The sequence below is a fragment of the Babylonia areolata genome, chromosome 3 (assembly GCF_041734735.1).
Source record: "Babylonia areolata isolate BAREFJ2019XMU chromosome 3, ASM4173473v1, whole genome shotgun sequence".
NCBI classification, from domain to species: Eukaryota; Metazoa; Mollusca; class Gastropoda; order Neogastropoda; family Buccinidae; genus Babylonia; species Babylonia areolata.
The window spans coordinates 2,467,381-2,487,500 of NC_134878.1; the positions used below are offsets into that span (position 1 = coordinate 2,467,381).

General features: G+C 46.6%; 1 protein-coding gene across 1 annotated transcript in view; it reads right to left on the bottom strand.

Annotated features, from left to right (window-relative positions):
* Nucleotides 1–20,120, bottom strand: part of LOC143279665 (uncharacterized) — a 355,077-nt gene that overhangs the window by 50,942 nt on the left and 284,015 nt on the right. The window contains exons 6-8 of the mRNA XM_076583720.1: nt 16,976–17,082; nt 4,056–4,164; nt 922–1,204 (exon numbers count right to left, since the gene is read on the bottom strand). Of these exons, the coding sequence (XP_076439835.1) occupies nt 922–1,204; nt 4,056–4,164; nt 16,976–17,082 (499 nt within the window). The remainder of the gene's footprint in view (nt 1–921; nt 1,205–4,055; nt 4,165–16,975; nt 17,083–20,120) is intronic.

Here is a 20,120-nt window from a genome sequence, read left to right on the forward strand (position 1 = left end):
ATATCTATCTATATATATACACGCTCTGTGTTGACGTCGCCGCCCGTTCCAGACGAAGGCTCATCGATCATCGATTTCCCCACCCTGACCAGAAAACCCAGCCTCGGCCAACCAAGTATCAAAGACGTCTTACACGGGTTTTCGCTTTCATGATCATAATCATCGTGCCTAACACTGGGCCTACCCCCCTCCTCCAACACGCTGACTGATCATCCATCACCCTGCCTCGTGCCGCGCCCTCCCCCCTCCCCTCCCCGCCATCCCTCTCCACCCTCCACACAAAGGCCGCCCCGTCCCCCGGCCAAAGGATCGATTGGCCCCGGAAGATTGTGTCCACAGTGCGTCACATCCGGTAGGGGAGGCCGGGCGGTGTTTGGCTGGGTGAGAAGGAAAGGCTTTGATCTGCCCACTTCCCACGGCACTGCCCGTCTCCTGACGGCCTGAGCGCACTGTCAACAGGGAAAGCATCTAACTTTACACTCATGCCCTGTGTGTGTGCGCGCGCGAGTGTGCCTGCGCGCGCGTTTGTGAGTCTGTGTGTCTATGTGGGGGTGGGTGGGGGGATTATCGGGGGTCGGACGGGGGTGACGGTGTGTACAGGGACAGTTTTAGTGTTGTGAGGGAGGAAGGACAGGGACAGTAGACCTGTTGAAGACTTCACATCCGAGGAGTGGGCTGGTTCTATCTGTCCACAAAGCGGACTCGCGTCGTTTGTGAATCGATACATAATTACGCAAAGAACAAACAACCACTTCCACTACCACCACCAAAATGTTTCTTGCAAGAAAAACAACCACCACACACACACACACACACACACACACACACACACACACACACACACACACACACTAAGAAGAAGACAGAGAGGACGAAGAAGAAAGAAGAAGAATGCCCCAGCTCCACATCCCTGTGACTGACCAGCTGTGGTTGGTGGCATAGGTCAGCACGTGCACCTCACGCAGGGCGGGCGACATGGGCGTGGCCTCGTCCAGCACCTGGTCCAGGCAGCGCGCGCGCAGCTGAGTCTCCGGGGTCTTCTCCCCGGGCGTGAGGAAGTCGGGGTGGATGAGGGTGTGGATGGCCAGCTCCTCGTTGTTGGCCTCCACAGTCATGCGCCACTCGCCGCCCACGTCACGCCACGCGCCGCTCCGCCACAGGAAGTTGGGGAACACGCATGACGGGCGGGGCCATTGGTCCACACCTGGGATGGGGCACAATGATTCGTGATGCTGATACTGCTGATTCTGATGCTGATACTGCTGATTCATGATGCTGATACTACTGCCACTGCTACTGATTCATGATGCTGATACTGCTGATTCATGATGCTGATACTACTGCCACTGCTACTGATTCATGATGCTGATACTGCTGATTCATGATGCTGATACTGCTGATTCATGATGCTGATACTACTGCCACTGCTACTGATTCATGATGCTGATACTGCTGATTCATGATGCTGATACAACTGCCACTGCTACTGATTCATGATACTGATACTACTGCTGCTGATTCATGATGCTACTGCTGCTGATTCATGATGCTGATACTACTGCTACTGATTCATGATGCTGATACTACTGCTACTGATTCATGATGCTGATGCTACTGCTGCTGATTCATGATGCTGATACTACTGCTGCTGATTCATGATGCTGATACTACTGCCACTGCTACTGATTCATGATGCTGATACTACTGCTACTGATTCATGATGCTGATACTACTGCTGCTGATTCATGATGCTGATACTACTGCTACTGATTCATGATGCTGATACTACTGCTACTACTGCTGCTGATTCATGATGCTGATACTACTGCTACCGATTCATGATGCTGCTGCTGCCGATTCATGATGCTGATACTACTGCTACTGATTCATGATGCTAATACTGCTGATTCATGATGCTGATACTACTGCTGCTGATTCATGATGCTGATACTACTGCTACCGATTCATGATGCTGATACTACTGCTACTGATTCATGATGCTGATACTACTGCTGCTGATTCATGATGCTGATGCTACTGCTGCTGATTCATGATGCTACTGCTGCTGATTCATGATGCTGATACTACTGCTACTGATTCATGATGCTGATACTACTGACGCTGATTCATGATGCTGATACTACTGCCACTGCTACTGATTCATGATGCTGATACTACTGCTACTGATTCATGATGCTGATACTACTGCCGCTGATTCATGATGCTGATACTACTGCCACTGCTACTTATTCATGATGCTGATACTACTGCTGCTGATTCATGATACTACTGCTACCGATTCATGATGCTGATACTACTGCCGCTGATTCATGATGCTGATACTACTGCTGCTGATTCATGATGCTGCTGCCGCTGATTCATGATGCTGATACTACTGCCACTGCTACTGATTCATGATGCTGATACTGCTGCCACTGCTACTGATTCATGACGCTGATACTACTGCTGCTGATTCATGATACTACTGCTACCGATTCATGATGCTGATACTACTGCCGCTGATTCATGATGCTGATACTACTGCCACTGCTACTGATTCATGATGCTGATACTACTGCTACTGATTCATGACGCTGATACTACTGCTGCTGATTCATGATACTACTGCCACTGCCACTGGTTCATGATGCTGATACTACTGCTACCGATTCATGATGCTGATACTACTGCCGCTGATTCATGATGCTGATACTACTGCTGCTGATTCATGATGCTACTGCCGCTGATTCATGATGCTGATACTACTGCCGCTGATTCACGATGCTGATACTACTGCTGCTGATTCATGATGCTACTGCCGCTGATTCATGATGCTGATACTACTGCTGCTGATTCATGATGCTGATACTACTACTGCTGATTCATGATGCTGATACTACTGCTGCTGATTCATGATGCTGATACTACTGCTGCCGATTCATGATGCTGATACTACTGCTGCTGATTCATGATACTACTGCTGCTGATTCATGATGCTGATACTACTGCTGCTGATTCATGATGCTGATACTACTGCTGCTGATTCATGATGCTGATGCTACTGCCGCTGATTCATGATGCTGATACTAATGCCACTGCTACTGATTCATGATGCTGATACTACTGCTGCTGATTCATGATGCTGATGCTACTGCCGCTGATTCATGATGCTGATACTACTGCCACTGCTGCTGATTCATGATGCTGATACTACTGCCGCTGATTCATGATGCTGATGCTACTGCTGCTGATTCATGATGCTGATACTACTGCTGCTGATTCATGATGCTGATACTACTGCTGCTGATTCATGATGCTACTGCCGCTGGTTCATGATGCTGATGCTACTGCCGCTGCTACTGATTCATGATGCTGATACTACTGCTACTGCAGCAGCATATCAATGTACTACAACTACTCTACTAACAGTAATCACCTGCAGCAACATACTGTGATGATAATACAACTACTACCAATGTACTACAACTACTGCTACAACTATTACTACTACTACTACTTCAACTACTAATCATCAAATCCCAGTTTGCCAGTGTGTCCAGGAAAGATCGATTTTTCAAAGTTCATCATCTATTACCCTTTTTTCTAATTACATGTTCCAGTCACAGATTTTAATCATGTTAACACTGAACAATTTTCACCAGATCCAAAACTCCTCCCAACACTGACCATAGATCGTCATGCAACTGTTCAATCTGAAGTTCTGTTATCAATGGACAACCACCCTGTAGGCTGGGAAGATCACGAAACTGGCCCCATTACATTGAATCAATATCATTTATGTTAACATTAACAAGTTTATGTCCCCCTTAAATTACACAGTACATGACTAAGCTATATTCAGTCAACACTGTGGTGGGGAAGAAGGGAGCAACTGATGACCAAGACAATACAGACTAAGACAGTGTACTGAGAGGCACACACACACACACACACACACACACACACACACACACACACACACACACACACAGACTGACTGACAGACACACACAAACGGTGAAAAAGACGAAAACAGACACAGACAGGGTACTCACGGTGTATCAGTTCAAAGGTGTTCATGCCGAAACGAGGACTGGACAGACCCTGACACGTGGCGTCCTGTGACATGGACATGTCTCCCCGGGTCCCGTACAGTATGTACATCTGTACAACACACAACACAGTACCCCGTAAAGTATGTACATCTGTACAACACACAACACACTGCCCCGTAAAGTATGTACATCTGTACAACACACAACACACTGCCCCGTAAAGTATGTACATCTGTACAACACACAACACACTGCCCCGTACAGTATGTACATCTGTACAACACACAACACACTGCCCCGTAAAGTATATCTGTACAACACACAACACGGTTTCTCGTAAAGTATGTACATTTGTACAACACACAACACACTGCCCCGTAAAGTATGTCCATCTGTACAACACACAACACACTGCCCCGTAAAGTATGTACATCTGTATAACACACAACACACTGCCCCGTAAAGTATGTACATCTGTACAACACAGTGCCCCCGTAAAGTATGTACATCTGTACAACACACTGCCCCGTAAAGTATGTACATCTGTACAACACACTGCCCCGTAAAGTATGTACATCTGTACAACACACAACACACTGCCCCGTAAAGTATGTACATCTGTACAACACACTGCCCCGTAAAGTATGTACATCTGTACAACACACAACACACTGCCCCGTAAAGTATGTACATCTGTACAACACACTGCCCCGTAAAGTATGTACATCTGTACAACACACTGCCCCGTAAAGTATGTACATCTGTACAACACACTGCCCCGTAAAGTATGTACATCTGTACAACACACAACACAGCGCCCCGTACAGTATGTACATCTGTACAACACACAACACACTGCCCCGTAAAGTATGTACATCTGTACAACACACAACACACTGCCCCGTAAAGTATGTACATCTGTACAACACACAACACACTGCCCCTTAAAGTATGTACATCTGTACAACACACAACACAGCGCCCCGTACAGTATGTACATCTGTACACACTACAACACAGTGCCCCGTACAGTATATACATCTGTACAACACACAACAAAGTGCCCCGTACAGTATGTATATCTGTACAACACAGTGCCGTAAAGTATGTATATCTGTACAACACACAACACAGTGTCCCGTAAAGTATGTATATCTGTACAACACACAACACACTGCCCCGTAAAGTATGTACATCTGTACAACACACAACACACTGCCCCGTAAAGTATGTACATCTGTACAACACACAACACGGTTTCTCGTAAAGTACGTACATCTGTACAACACAGTGCCGTAAAGTATGTACATCTGTACAACACACAACAGTGTCCCGTAAAGTATGTGCATCTGTACAACACAGTGTCCCGTAAAGTATGTACATCTGTACAACACAGTGCCGTAAAGTATGTACATCTGTACAACACAGTGCCGTAAAGTATGTACATCTGTACAACACACAACACGGTTTCTCGTAAAGTATGTACATCTGTACAACACAGTGCCGTAAAGTATGTACATCTGTACAACACACAACAGTGTCCCGTAAAGTATGTACATACACACACAACACACACTCCTGTTAAGTATACACATGTACGACACACAACGCACAGTACCTTGAAGTATATACATCTGTACAACACACAACACAGTGTCCCGTAAGGTATGTACAAATATACAAAACACACAATACCGTAAAGTATATAATTATATTTGTACGTAACACAGACCCGCAAAGTTTATATATATATATATATATATATATATATATATATATATATATATGTACATAACACAGACCCGTAAAGTATAATATATCTGTACATAACAGACCCGTAAAGTATATATATATATATATATATATATATATATATATATATATATATATATATACTGTTTGGGGATATATGTGGAGTGCAGATATTATATATATATATATATACACACACTGTTTGGGGATATATGTGGAGTGCTGATATATATATACACACTGTTTGGGGATATATGTGGAGTGCAGATATTATATATATATATATATATATATATATATATATATATATATATATATATATATATATATATATATATATATATATATCATGGCCTGGCTTCGCTGACGAAGATCTAGGAAGGGCGTTGTCCACGTCTGATGCAGGCACGCTCATGGCTGACAATATATATATATATCACACATATTCCCCTACAGTACATCCATCTGCACACAACTCGCAGTCCCTAAAGTAATGTCGACTGCATGTTCTGAAACACGACATTGCGTCATGGAGTGACGTCACGCTCCGGCTTGGGATTTCGTCATCTACTGATCGAAGTCTTCACTGCAGTTCTCAAAATGGCCTATATGTGGTCGGACTACCTATCAGCAACATGATCTGAAATCGTCAGTGCTTTGAAAAGCAAGACGATCACAAACAGCAAACTGAATTATGAGTTCATGATAATTTGCTGTTTTTTAAGTGGGGGCGGGAGAGGGGCGGGAGGTGGGGGTGGGGGCGTCAGCAAATTATTTCACCCGATGAACAACTCAAAAACAAATCAATGTCAAACGCATAGAGGGAAGAACAGTTTTATGCAGGAAATTATACAGACAGAAGATATTGAAGTTAACTGTTTCAAAACAAGGTCTTAAACGGGTGCAGTCTTCAAAGACGTGCAGAGCAAAGTGCAGTTTGTTCAAAGATTGACCGGCACAAAAAGCAGCCAAACCACCATGTCAGGCTGTGTCAAACGCTATCTGACCATCGCTCTAAAGGGAAAAGCAAATATTGATCGGTCCATTCGGATGGATTCTTAATCAGACACTGTCCGCCTTACATGTAAAATGATGGGACATTTGAACTGCGGATCAAATCAATAGAACGTTAGAGCATTCCTACACGATAGTGTCATGCATCCGTGGTGGGTGGGGGAGGGGCGTGGGGGGAAGCGGGGGGAGTGGGGGGGGGGGGGGAAACAACATCCCCTGATTACATCACTCTGCCTTGCACAAACATTCCCTCATGATAATCGGGAAATCTAATAACCCAATCTGATTATCTTATTTCTGCACTCGACCTTCTCTTTCTTCTTTCCACGGTCAAACGCACAGGTCAGTGAGGGCGTGTGTGTGTGTGTGTGTGTGTGTGTGTGTGTGGTTGCTTTGGTATTTGTGAAAAGAGAGGAGGGGAAGGAGAGACGGAGATTGGGAGAGGGAGACAGAGGAGAGAAAGAGGGATGGGGAGAGAGATGGGGGTGGGAGAAAGAAGGATAAACAAAGTGTGCTTCAAAACACACATGATTAGCTGGACAAAGGAAATACACGTAATACTACATGTAGGGGAGGTACCTCTGAAAGTAACTTCCAAAGCCAACATCCTACACACCCACAGCAGCCCTCATAACCAGGAAGACCAGTTTCACGCTTTCTGTTCACAGTGTTCCAACAAAACCCACACCACATGGAGGCCGCACTTGACGTCGCTTTGCTCACAGACATGTCACTGGCCAGCAAACAAAAGTCCGAAACGCGCACGCACACACACACACACACACACATACACACACACAGAGCCCGATGAAACTGCTGATGAAGCAGCTAAAAGAGGAGCACAAGATTCAGAAAAATCGACAAAAATACATGTCCGTCTTTCCGTAAAAGAGGCATAAACTTTGTTAGAAAAATCAGCATGGGGTCGATTTCATAACCGATGGAAGTTAAAAGTTTTTAAAACATAAAGGAACATTATTCCCCGAGAACATTATTAAAGAAAAGATACAGAATCCATCAGCTTGCTATACAAGATTAATAACCTCTACTTTCTTCCGTATAAAACTTGATGCGCTGAAGATAAAGTATAGTAAAAAAAAAAAAATGTTACATGCATCTGTGGTGAGCAGTTCAGCTTGCATCATTGTTTCACTGTCAGCAGTTACGTACCTTCTTGCCCAAGTATTTCAAAGAGAATAATAATTCTGCAGATGATTTTTGTAAAGTTATTTCTGACGAGGTTCTTATGGTCGAACTTTCACAGGCATTAGTTCATAGCCCTATTTCTACATTCTTTTAATGCACTTCAGAATTGTGTTAATGGTTTGAATTGTTACTGTTAAATGTAATTGCATGTATGTTATACATTTTACGGTAGTTTTCTAGTTTACCTTTTTCTGTTTTCCTCTTCTCTGCCCACCCCACCTCCCCCCTTCCCCCCGCCTCTTTTATTCTATTTATTTTTATTTATTTTTAAACGTCTAATATCACTGATAGTGAAAAGACGCTAAACTAAAGAACGAACAGAGTCCGACTCGCGCGCGCGCACACACACACACACACACACACACACACACACGCACACGCACACGCACACGCACACGCACACACACACACACGCGCACACACACACACACACACACACACGCACACGCACAGAGTCCGACTCGCGCGCACACACACACACACACAAACAAGCGCGCACAGGAGCAAAATGTTCTTCCACCTCCTCTATCCCTCCACCCCCACCTCACCCCTTCCACCCAACAGCCTTCCTTTCGCAGCATTGACTGTTCATACCTTCAGCACGCATATCATCAATTATTACCATTCCGCTAAAACAGTCATATCATCAATTATTACCATTCCGCTAAAACATTCATGGAATGCTTTCCTTTCTAAGCCTGTCCTCCTCACTCCTCACCCCCACCACCCACCTCCCTCACACCCATCACCCACCCCCCAAATTCCCCGACTTGTGGCATCAATACAGAAAGCGTTCTAACAACGGTGATGACGATAATGCTCGAATTAACACTTTTCAAACTGTTTTCACATTTTTTTTTATCAAAAGGTGTATTAAAAACTGGCTATTAGGATGAAAGAACTAACATCCGCTTGTGTAACAAGACGGGGCATAAAGCACCCAAACTGTATGTGCGCTAGTGGACAGACGGGAAATAAATTGTTCTCATACATGTACCAAAGTGCACGAATATGTGCGCAGTCACGCAACACATGCACTAAATTTACTAACGAACGTTTTAACGCGTACACGCGCTCAAGCACACAATGACGCAAGTACCCTTTTTTCCAAGTTTGAGAGGCGACTGGCTGTTTACTTCATACTTATACACTGAATTATGTTAATTCTATAGTATAAAATAGAGCGAAGAGATTATTTTCAGACAGTAAAATACAGCGAGACAGACCGACATACTGTAATCCCACAGTGAAGCGAAGTGATTTCAGAGTTAAATACAGCGAGACTGGGAGATAGACAAACAGAGCGAATAGAAAGGCAGTCAAGTCACTGTTCACGTTGAATCATTTTCCTTTCTCCTGGTGTATGAGAGATGGTTGGTTTGATAGATAATTCATTCATAGTCCATCCACACCCGTTTAAGTGATGTGACTTCAATTCAGAGTGAGGCAGGGAGAACGAGAGAAACGAAAGCCTACCGACCCACATGCCGCAATGTGCTGCTGCTGCTCATGCACACTGACACACTGCTGTTTCCCCTTTAACTTGAAGGTTGGTTGCGTTCCTAATCCAGTCTATCCACACAAGATGAGCGATGTTTTACTATATGATACAGAGGCAGCAGGCAGGCAGGCAAGCAGGCAGAGAAGCGAAGAAACGTCAGCCAGCCACGTCACATGCCCCACACCAAGGAGCCTTCACCTTCAGTACAATGTCTGCAGGTTCCTTGGCAACACTTTTTTTTATGATGGTCGTGTTCGACTACAACCATCAGAGCAGCAGAGGAGGCAACTGCTGTCCCGACTATCTGGATTAAAATTTGATTATAGTAGTGTCTTGCCCAGGTTACATCCCCACACTCTCAGAGGCCAAGAGGGTTTTAAGACAGTCGGCGGTGGGATGGTCCCCAAAGGCCAATTACACCCCCAAGGCTGCAGCACTAAGAGCCAGTGCAATCTTGCCTCCTAGTTTGAGAGTCATAGTCCTTCACAAAAGACTAAGCTGTAAATGGCTTCCCACTGCAATGGAAAAACCATTGATCATACAGCTCTCACTTTGCTGTTGGCGCAACTGTAACGTGTGTCAATGTGTGAGAAAAGCTGAACGTTGGTAACACTACTCGCTGCTCTGTCATCACTTTGTGTCCTCCTCCTCCCGCTCCCTGACCCGACAGGGCCGACCTGAGGGCTGTCTGCTGGCTTCTGTCACCCGCCCCTCTTTTCCCTGTCTTCACTCCGCTGCCCTGTTCTCCACAACACACGTCTTCACCTCTGCTGCCTCTTTTCCCTGTTCTCCACAACACACGTCTTCACCTCTGCTGCCTCTTTTCCCTGTTCTCCACAACACACGTCTTCACCTCTGCTGCCTCTTTTTCCTGTTCACAACACACGTCTTCACCTCCGCTGCCTCTGTTTCCTGTTCACAACACACGACTTCACCTCTGCTGCCTCTTTTCCCTGTTCACAACACACGTCTTCACCTCTGCTGCCTCTGTTTCCTGTTCACAACACACGTCTTCACCTCCGCTGCCTCTGTTTCCTGTTCACAACACACGTCTTCACCTCTGCTGCCTCTGCTTCCTGTTCACAACACACGACTTCACCTCTGCTGCCTCTGTTTCCTGTTCACAACACACGTCTTCACCTCTGCTGCCTCTGTTTCCTGTTCACAACACACGTCTTCACCTCTGCTGCCTCTGTTTCCTGTTCTCCACAACACACGTCTTCACCTCTGCTTCCTTTTCACACGTCTTCACCTCTGCTTCCTTTTCACACGTCTTCACCTCTGCTGCCTCTTTTCCCTGTTCTCCACAACACACGTCTTCACCTCTGCTGCCTCTTTTCCCTGTTCTCCACAACACACGTCTTCACCTCCGCTGCCTCTTTTCCCTGTTCTCCACAACACACGTCTTCACCTCTGCTGCCTCTTTTTCCTGTTCTCCACAACACACGTCTTCACCTCTGCTGCCTCTTTTTCCTGTTCACAACACACGTCTTCACCTCTGCTGCCTCTTCCAGCCCTACTGCCGTCTGTCTGCCGGTCTGTTTTATACACAGTGTGGAGTTCTCTCTTCTTTCCAACTTTCGGTGGATAGATCTTTCCCCTTCTCCCTGCCCTCTCCCTCTCTTCACTCTACACATTACTTGCCATTCTTTCTTTTTAGCTTCCCCTTTTCTCCCTCCAACCCTCAGTAAACAACTACGTGAGCGAGCGCGCGGGCGCGCGCGCGCGCGCACACACACACACACACACACACACGTACCATCTCTCTTCCCTACACTGTTTTTCAAGTCTTCTGGAACGCATTTATAATGAAAAAGACAGCAGCACTCACGCTGGACAGAGACATGGGGTGTCTGTGCGGAGAAGTGCGCACCTATCACCCCCACCAACACCCCCACACCCGCCCCCTATCCCCCACTGAACCCACCCAGTCTCAGCCCAGAGAGGTGTGTTGGGGACGGACAGCAACAAACAGCACGAGGCCAACTGTTCCACGACTACATCCACCACCACCTTCACACTACCCCCACCACACCACCACCTAAACACACCCCACTACAACTACACCACCACCACCACCCCACCATGTTAACACCACCCACCACCACCTTAATACCACCCCACCACAACTACACCACCACCACCACCCCACCATGTTAACACCCACCACCACCACAATACCACCCCACCACAACTACACCACCACCACCACCACCATGTTAACACCACCCACCACCACCTTAATACCACCCCACCACAACTACACCACCACCACCACCCCACCATGTTAACACCACCCACCACCACCTTAATACCACCCCACCACAACTACACCACCACCACCACCCCACCATGTTAACACCCACCACCTCCACCTTAATACCACCCCACTACAACTACACCACCACCACCACCACCACCCCACCATGTTAACACCCACCACCACCACCTTAATACCACCCCACCACAACTACACCACCACCACCACCCCACCATGTTAACACCCACCACCTCCACCTTAATACCACCCCACCACAACTACACCACCACCACCACCCCACCATGTTAACATCCACCACCACCACCTTAAAACCACCCCACTACAACTACACCACCACCACCACCCCACCATGTTAACACCACCCACCACCACCTTAATACCACCCCACCACAACTACACCACCACCACCACCCCACCATGTTAACACCCACCACCACCACAATACCACCCCACCACAACTACACCACCACCACCACCCCACCATGTTAACACCCACCACCTCCACCTTAATACCCCCCCACCACAACTACACCACCACCACCCCCACCACCACCACACCACCACCTTAACACACCCCACGACATCACCACTACACCACTACTACCGCCCCCTTAACACAACCACTATCAGCACTACACAACCATAATCACCACCACCTCACTCCACAACCACTCCACCACCACCACTAAAACACCACTACTACACCACCACCCCAACACCACCACCTTAATACTACCCCGCCACAACCCCACCACCACCATCCTCATCAGTAGCACCACCCTCCTCAACAGCCAAACATGGCAGCGCTGTGAGCAGCACGGAATGATGACGGCCACAGTGTGACAGCGAGGGACAACGTCAATATCCTGCATGACTGCTTGTCACGATCTTATAATGCTACAAAAACAAAATCGTTGAAAACAAGACATAGCATACGTCACTTCAACCCGCCAGGCGGAAAAACGGATGAAGGGAAGAGGAGATATACAAACAAACTGACAAATAAAAAAATAAGACGGGGGGAATCTTGCTGGAATGGAAAAGCAAAATAAAGATGAAATGATGCAAATGTCAGTGAAGAACAAAATCAAAACACAGCCAGACTGTTGGAAAAGGGTTTCTCCAGCTTCACGTCTTCCTGATTCGTGCTCGTGGAAGCAACAAAGTTGTCAGGAAACGATCAAAACCTAGTCGCCTATCAGACGGCTTTTTTTTGTATTTATGTATATATTTAATTGCTACGTTTGCATCCTTTACAACTGTTGCTAACTCACGTTTCATCAAAATAAGTCAAAACACACAAAGTCATGTCGAAACAGTTTTCATTTTCCGCCCCACTGATCTTTGATTTAAGTCTTGAAGGACTTTCAGAGACTGTCGCAGTGAGAGAGGAGAGAGAGAGAGAGAGAGAGAGAGAGAGAGAGAGAGACAGAGACAGACAGAGAGAGAGACAGAGAGAGAGACAGACAGACATAGAACGGAGGGAGACAGAGAGAGAGAGGAGAGAAAGAGAGGGAAAGAGAGCGAGAGAAAGAGCGAGAGACAGAGAACGGAGAGAGACAGAGAGGAGAGAAAGAGAGGGAAAGAGAGAAAAAGAACGAGAGAGAAAGAGAGAGAGAGAGAGAGAGAGAGAGAGAGAGAGAGAGAAGACACACAGAACGGAGAGAGACACAGAGAGAGGAGAGAAAGAGAGGGGAAGAAAGATACAGAGAGAAAAAGACACACACACACACACACACACACACACAGAGCTGGAGTGGTGCAATAGTGATGCCACATCTCACTGTGCACACCACAGACATCGTCACCAACACTATCCAGTATCAGAAAGACTTCCTCCTGGCCCCCTGCCACCTCTACTCACAGCCCAGTTCCGTCAAATATCAAAGTTGCTGGGCTCTAACTATTTCAACTTCTATATTCCCCTGACATTTTGGAGCGCTTCTGATATTTTCTGTGAGCAACTTGACCTTCAACTTTCACTAGAAAGAAGTTCGTGTGGGAAGAGGTGGAACATAAGGTGGGTTTTTTTGGGGTTTTTTTGTTGGTTTTTTTTTTTTGCTCCCACGTTGTATCTTGTATCAAACCTGGTGACATGCTGGCAAACCTTTGCTAGTCCCTTTGAGGCCTTCAGAATAAAAGGAGTAAGACGGAACTTGTGCATTAGACGATCGGCAAGGCTCACGTGACACCAAGTTCACGTCTGTCGATTTCTGGAGGGTCTACTTAGCGGTGAACTGGCCTACAAAATGTGGCGGAGTTTGCATATTATCTGACATTATATAACATTATCTGACACTAACTTGCCGACAAACTCACCTGCAACGTCGTATGGTTTGCCCAAGAACTTTTGTTGCTGTTGTTGCAAAATCAAAGCTGTACAAAGTAGGTTTTAAACACAAAGATCAGCAAGAGGACTTTTGTATCGAAGGTGTTGCAGTGGCTGCTGAATGATAACTGACCTTCCCCCCCTGTGAACCACCACCAAAGAAAGAGGATCTAGGTAATATTGTTAATTCTCAGTGTAGGGCTCATGGATCAAAGCAGCGGTAAATGACTGGCTGGAGCTGTGCTGGTCGGGGTTTATCCCCGGGGAGCGCTTCACTAGCCGGAGTGGTCCGGCATAGATACCGCGAAATAAAGGTCCTTTGAGTTACTGCCTTTTCCTGCAGATCCCCCACACAGTGACAGAAGAATCCAACTGTGATCGTGGTCACTACAGGGAAGGAAGGAGGGGTGGGGGCTCAGTGGCAACACGTCCACCAAGGAAGTCAGGGGATCTCACGGCACAGGATCCAGTTCCACACCCGCTATAATCTTATTCCCCCTCCACTTGATCAAGTGGTGGTCTGGGCGCCAGTCATTCGGATGAGACGATAAACCGAGGTCCTCATGCGCCAAGCATTTAGTGCACGTAAAATAACCCGCGGCAGGAAAGGGTTGTCACTAGGAAAATACCTTTAGAACAATCTACTTTGACAGTACCAAGTATACCTGCAGACAGAAGAAAGAAGGGTGGCTCTACACAGTGACGACGAGCTCTCCTCGGGGAGAGCGGACATTTCACACAGAGAAATATGTCGTGATAAAAAAGCAATACAATACAATACGATACAACAACAGCTAACGTTGTCTACAATATAACAAAAACAAAAATTAGCAATAGCATAGACATAATGATCAAACGGTGAACATAATTGTCAACTTTTCTGAAGATAACAATTGCTTACTGACGGCCCGGCGTAACCAGTTAACACTTCCTGTCAATTTGATACGAACCAAGGCACATTCAACAGCTATGCAACGCTAGAGTACACTTACTTCAATCAGGAATTTTTCATTATACTTTTTTTTTTTTTTTTTTTACACGCAGTTGGTTATTTCTTTGGAGATTTAAATCGCGCAATTTCAAAAGAAATGCCGCAAATGACATATTTTGCACCCTTGAGAAAAAAACAAGCAAACCACGATAAAGCTTTAAACACAAAAAAGGTGCGGCAAAATAATAAGGGAGGGTGTGCATGCCCGCTTTAGTGGTGGACTTTTCGTTGCTCGCAGAGCCAGAAGTAGGTCATATGACGTCATGGGCAGCCCACCATCGTGACTGGCTTCTCTGAATTTGTGCTGCCTTTGTTCCAGCAACTCTTCGGCAGATTATAAATAGATCACTTCGAATACGTAATGGCAGCTATATGACAAGAAACACGCTCAAACTAAACATGGAAGATCAAAACAAATAATGGGTGTAATTATGAATCAAATAGAGTCGCCAACATTTTCAAAACATTTTCGTCAGAACAGCGATTTCCACGACGAAATTTTAGGCTTTCGGTGACCTGGAAAAAATTGAAGGAAATGGAGACGCGCATGTGCACGCGGTTCTCGCTAAAAGTAACCGGGGAACCTCCACGAAAATGTGACGAAAGCGGGTTTGCACACCCTAATATAAAAAATGTCCCCCTCGAGAAGGAATTAGTAGTATTTTCAACAAGGCCTGGACGTTGACTGTCAGTCACACATCGGAAAAGAGAGGAAGAAACGTGGATATTGTAAAAGATGTTACTGCTATAATGTCCAACTTTTACTACCACCACTACCGCCACCAAATATCGTACTACACACGACAGAGGAAGGTGCGGGAAGGAGTGTGCAGAAGGTGCAGAGAATAAATAAATTAAGCCAATCATTTTCCAAACAGAAGCAGTGACAGAGCTGTCGATGCAAATACCGAATGTAAATCATCTGTACTGACAGCACAAACAAAAACACCACAGTGCCAGACCGTCTCGACACCGGAGCCAGCTGACTGAGAAATGTCTTTTTCCTTTATCCACTCCATCCATCACAAGAGACGAAGAAAGAAAAAAACAAACAAAAAACCCCAGCAACCAGTGATTCAAGCCGGAAAGCACCAAATCGTGTAAGTTGTGCAAACAGCAGCTGGGGCCAGACGGGTTTGTTCTGGTCTTCACCCTCCCTCCCCTAACCCCCGCCCTTCCATTGCGTTCATGCCTTGAGAAAGACGTCCCTTTTCTGCTTATAACAATAATAATGGAAGAAATGTGGATGCTGCCTATTATTATTATTATTATTATTATTATTATTATTATTATATCACAGTGCTCCAACACCTCTTCAAATCAAATTATTATTTTACGACCATCACTTTATTTAAACCATCAATATCCGCATTTCTTCCCCTGTACTTTTCCTTTTATAGGACGGAAAAAAACCTTGCAAATTGTAATAACATTGTAATATATACTACACATTTCTTCCCTTCCATTCTTTGGCCTTCTTTACGTCTCTTGACAGGGGAAGAAATGCAGAGTATATATTATATTTTTTTTTAATTACTATTTTTCTGTCTGTGGAACGAAACTGAAAGGAAAGAACACAGGGGAAGAAATGTGGGTATTGCCAGTGAACCTCCACACTGTCCGACAATATCGGAAATGTTGTGAAATGCCAAGTGCAAAACCTCCGGTGTGTCCTTCCAGACATGTTCCTGCGGAAAGAAAGGTGAACATGAAGTATTTCTAAATGATGGTTTCATTACAAAACAACAATTGGGCAATACTTTCTCAGAACAGCAAGTAACAAGAAAGTCCAACAACTGGCCTTCAACAGACAGACAGAAAAGAAGTGGAGAAGAGAGATACTCACAAAACAGCGGTACATCTTCTTGATGACCTGACGGCCGGTGGAAGAGAACTTGCCGTACAGAAAGTACTCTCCGTTGAACCACATGGCCATGCACTGAAATGACAGCTCTGCAACACAAACCACACGTGTGTCACGAGCTGTGTACACTTGCACGGGAGACATGTTGGAGAGAGTGAGTGTGGATACACATGTTGGAGAGAGTGAGTGTGGACGGTGTAGCGACGTTGAGTTGTTCACCCGTCACTCCCGCACCGCCGACCACACACACACACACACACACATCCTCCAACACACACACACACACACACACACACACACACACACACACACACACACACACACACACACATACATCCCCCAACACACACACACACACATACACACAGAGACACACACACACATACATCCCCCAACACACACACACACACACACACACAAACATACATCCTCCAACACACACACACACACACATCCTCCAACACACACACACACATACATCTTCACACACACACACACACACACACACCGAGCGAATACAACACGGATAAATTTCTAAACATTGGGGAAAAAAAAAATATATATATATATATATACACCAGCCGTTTAAAAAAATCAACTGGAAAGACAATTGATAAGCACCGTGAGTATAACCGAAAGACCCAGCGTTTAACACACGTTCACGACAGCGGACTAGAACCCATCGGATAAACTCAACACAAACATGACAGAAAAATACTAATGACTATGGCACAATGGCGACTTGTCACTGATATCTCCCTTTCACTTGCTGGCGTTTAGACTGCAGCGTTAACAACGAAAACAACAACAACAATACTGATATGTCTGTATATTCCGCTGCACAAGTTTCCCATTCCAAATGAACCTTTATTCACAGTGTCTCTCACACAGCCAGAGTCGATTTAATCGAATTGTATCGCACAACTTTTGCATCCAGATATGAAACCTGACATTGTATAAACAACACAAAGTGATTTCATACTGCGTCATTTTGTAAACATCAAAAGTGACATTTTACTGCAGTCAACTGTCAAGTAAGTTAGTGAAGTTTTCAGACCACTCCCCGCCGGGTGAATTAATGTGACGAAACTATGTGAAGAACTGCCACTCATAAGTTTTCCAACACTACATTACTAAACCAGAAATTCTATATACCCTAGGTTGTTCTTGAAAAAGAAAAAAGGAAAAAAAAGGGAAAAAAAGTGAAAAGCTTTAAACGAGATATCAGTTCACGGATTTCGTTCAGTAATATTCTCCGAGAGGGAACGACGGGTGTGTGTGTGTGTGTGTGTGTGTGTGTGTGAGAGAGAGAGAGAGAGAGAGAGAGCGAGACAGAGACAGAAACAAAGACAGACAGAGAGATAGGGAGAGAGAGAACAATGAACAATGAATGAACAAATGTTTTATTGAGGGTAAACTGGATAAGCTGAAAGCTTCTTTACACCATGCCCTCACTCACACACACTCACACACACACACACGCGCGCGCGCGCGCGTACGCACAAAAGAAGAAAAAGAAAAAAACGAGAGAGACAGACGGACAAACAGAGAGAGAGGGAGAGACAGATCAGACAAACGGGCAAACAAACAGACAGACGGACAGACGCGACTGACGACAGCTAAATATGTGTAACAGTAATTGGGTGAGTGGTGACTAATTAGCTGCTCTATCAGGATAAGACGAATGGCCTGGTTCTGTCACGGCCTCTGATCCATCATGACGTCACCTGTCGGCACCCTCACTGCACACTGCTCTGTTTGCCACAGCCCGGCACAACACACAACACACAGCCCGGCACAACACACAACACACAGCCCGGCACAACACACAGCCCGGCACAACACACAGCCCGGCACAACACACAGCCCGGCACCCGGCACAACACACAGCCCGGCACAACACACAACACACAGCCCGGCACAACACACAACACACAGCCCGGCACAACACACAGCCCGGCACAACACACAGCCCGGCACAACACACACACAGCCCGGCACAACACACAGCCCGGCACAACACACAACACACAGCCCGGCACAACACACAACACACAGCCCGGCACAACACACAGCCCGGCACAACACACAACACACAGCCCGGCACAACACACAACACACAGCCCGGCACAACACACACACAGCCCGGCACAACACACAGCCCGGCACAACACACAACACACAGCCCGGCACAACACACAACACACAGCCCGGCACAACACACAGCCCGGCACAACACACAACACACAGCCCGGCACAACACACAACACACAGCCCGGCACAACACACAACACACAGCCCGGCACAACACACAACACACAGCCCGGCACAACACACAGCCCGGCACAACACACAACACACAGCCCGGCACAACACACAGCCCGGCACAACACACAACACACAGCCCGGCACAACACAACACACAGCCCGGCACAACACAACACACAGCTCGGCACAACACACAACACACAGCCCGGCACAACACACAACACACAGCCCGGCACAACACACAGCCCGGCACAACACAACACACAGCCCGGCACAACACACAACACACAGCCCGGCACAACACACAGCCCGGCACAACACAACACACAGCCCGGCACAACACACAACACACAGCCCGGCACAACACAACACACAGCCCGGCACAACACACACACACAGCCCGGCACAACACACAACACACAGCCCGGCACAACACAACACACAGCCCGGCACAACACACAACACACAGCCCGGCACAACACACACAGCCCGGCACAACACACAACACACAGCCCGGCACAACACACACACAGCCCGGCACAACACACACAGCCCGGCACAACACACAACACAGCCCGGCACAACACACAGCCCGGCACAACACACAACACACAGCCCGGCACAACACACAGCCCGGCACAAAACACAACACACAGCCCGGCACAACACACAACACACAGCCCGGCACAACACACAACACACAGCCCGGCACAACACACAACACACAGCCCGGCACAAAACACAGCTCGGCACAACACACAACACACAGCCCGGCACAAAACACAGCTCGGCACAACACACAACACACAGCCCGGCACAACACACAGCCCGGCACAAAACACAGCTCGGCACAACACAC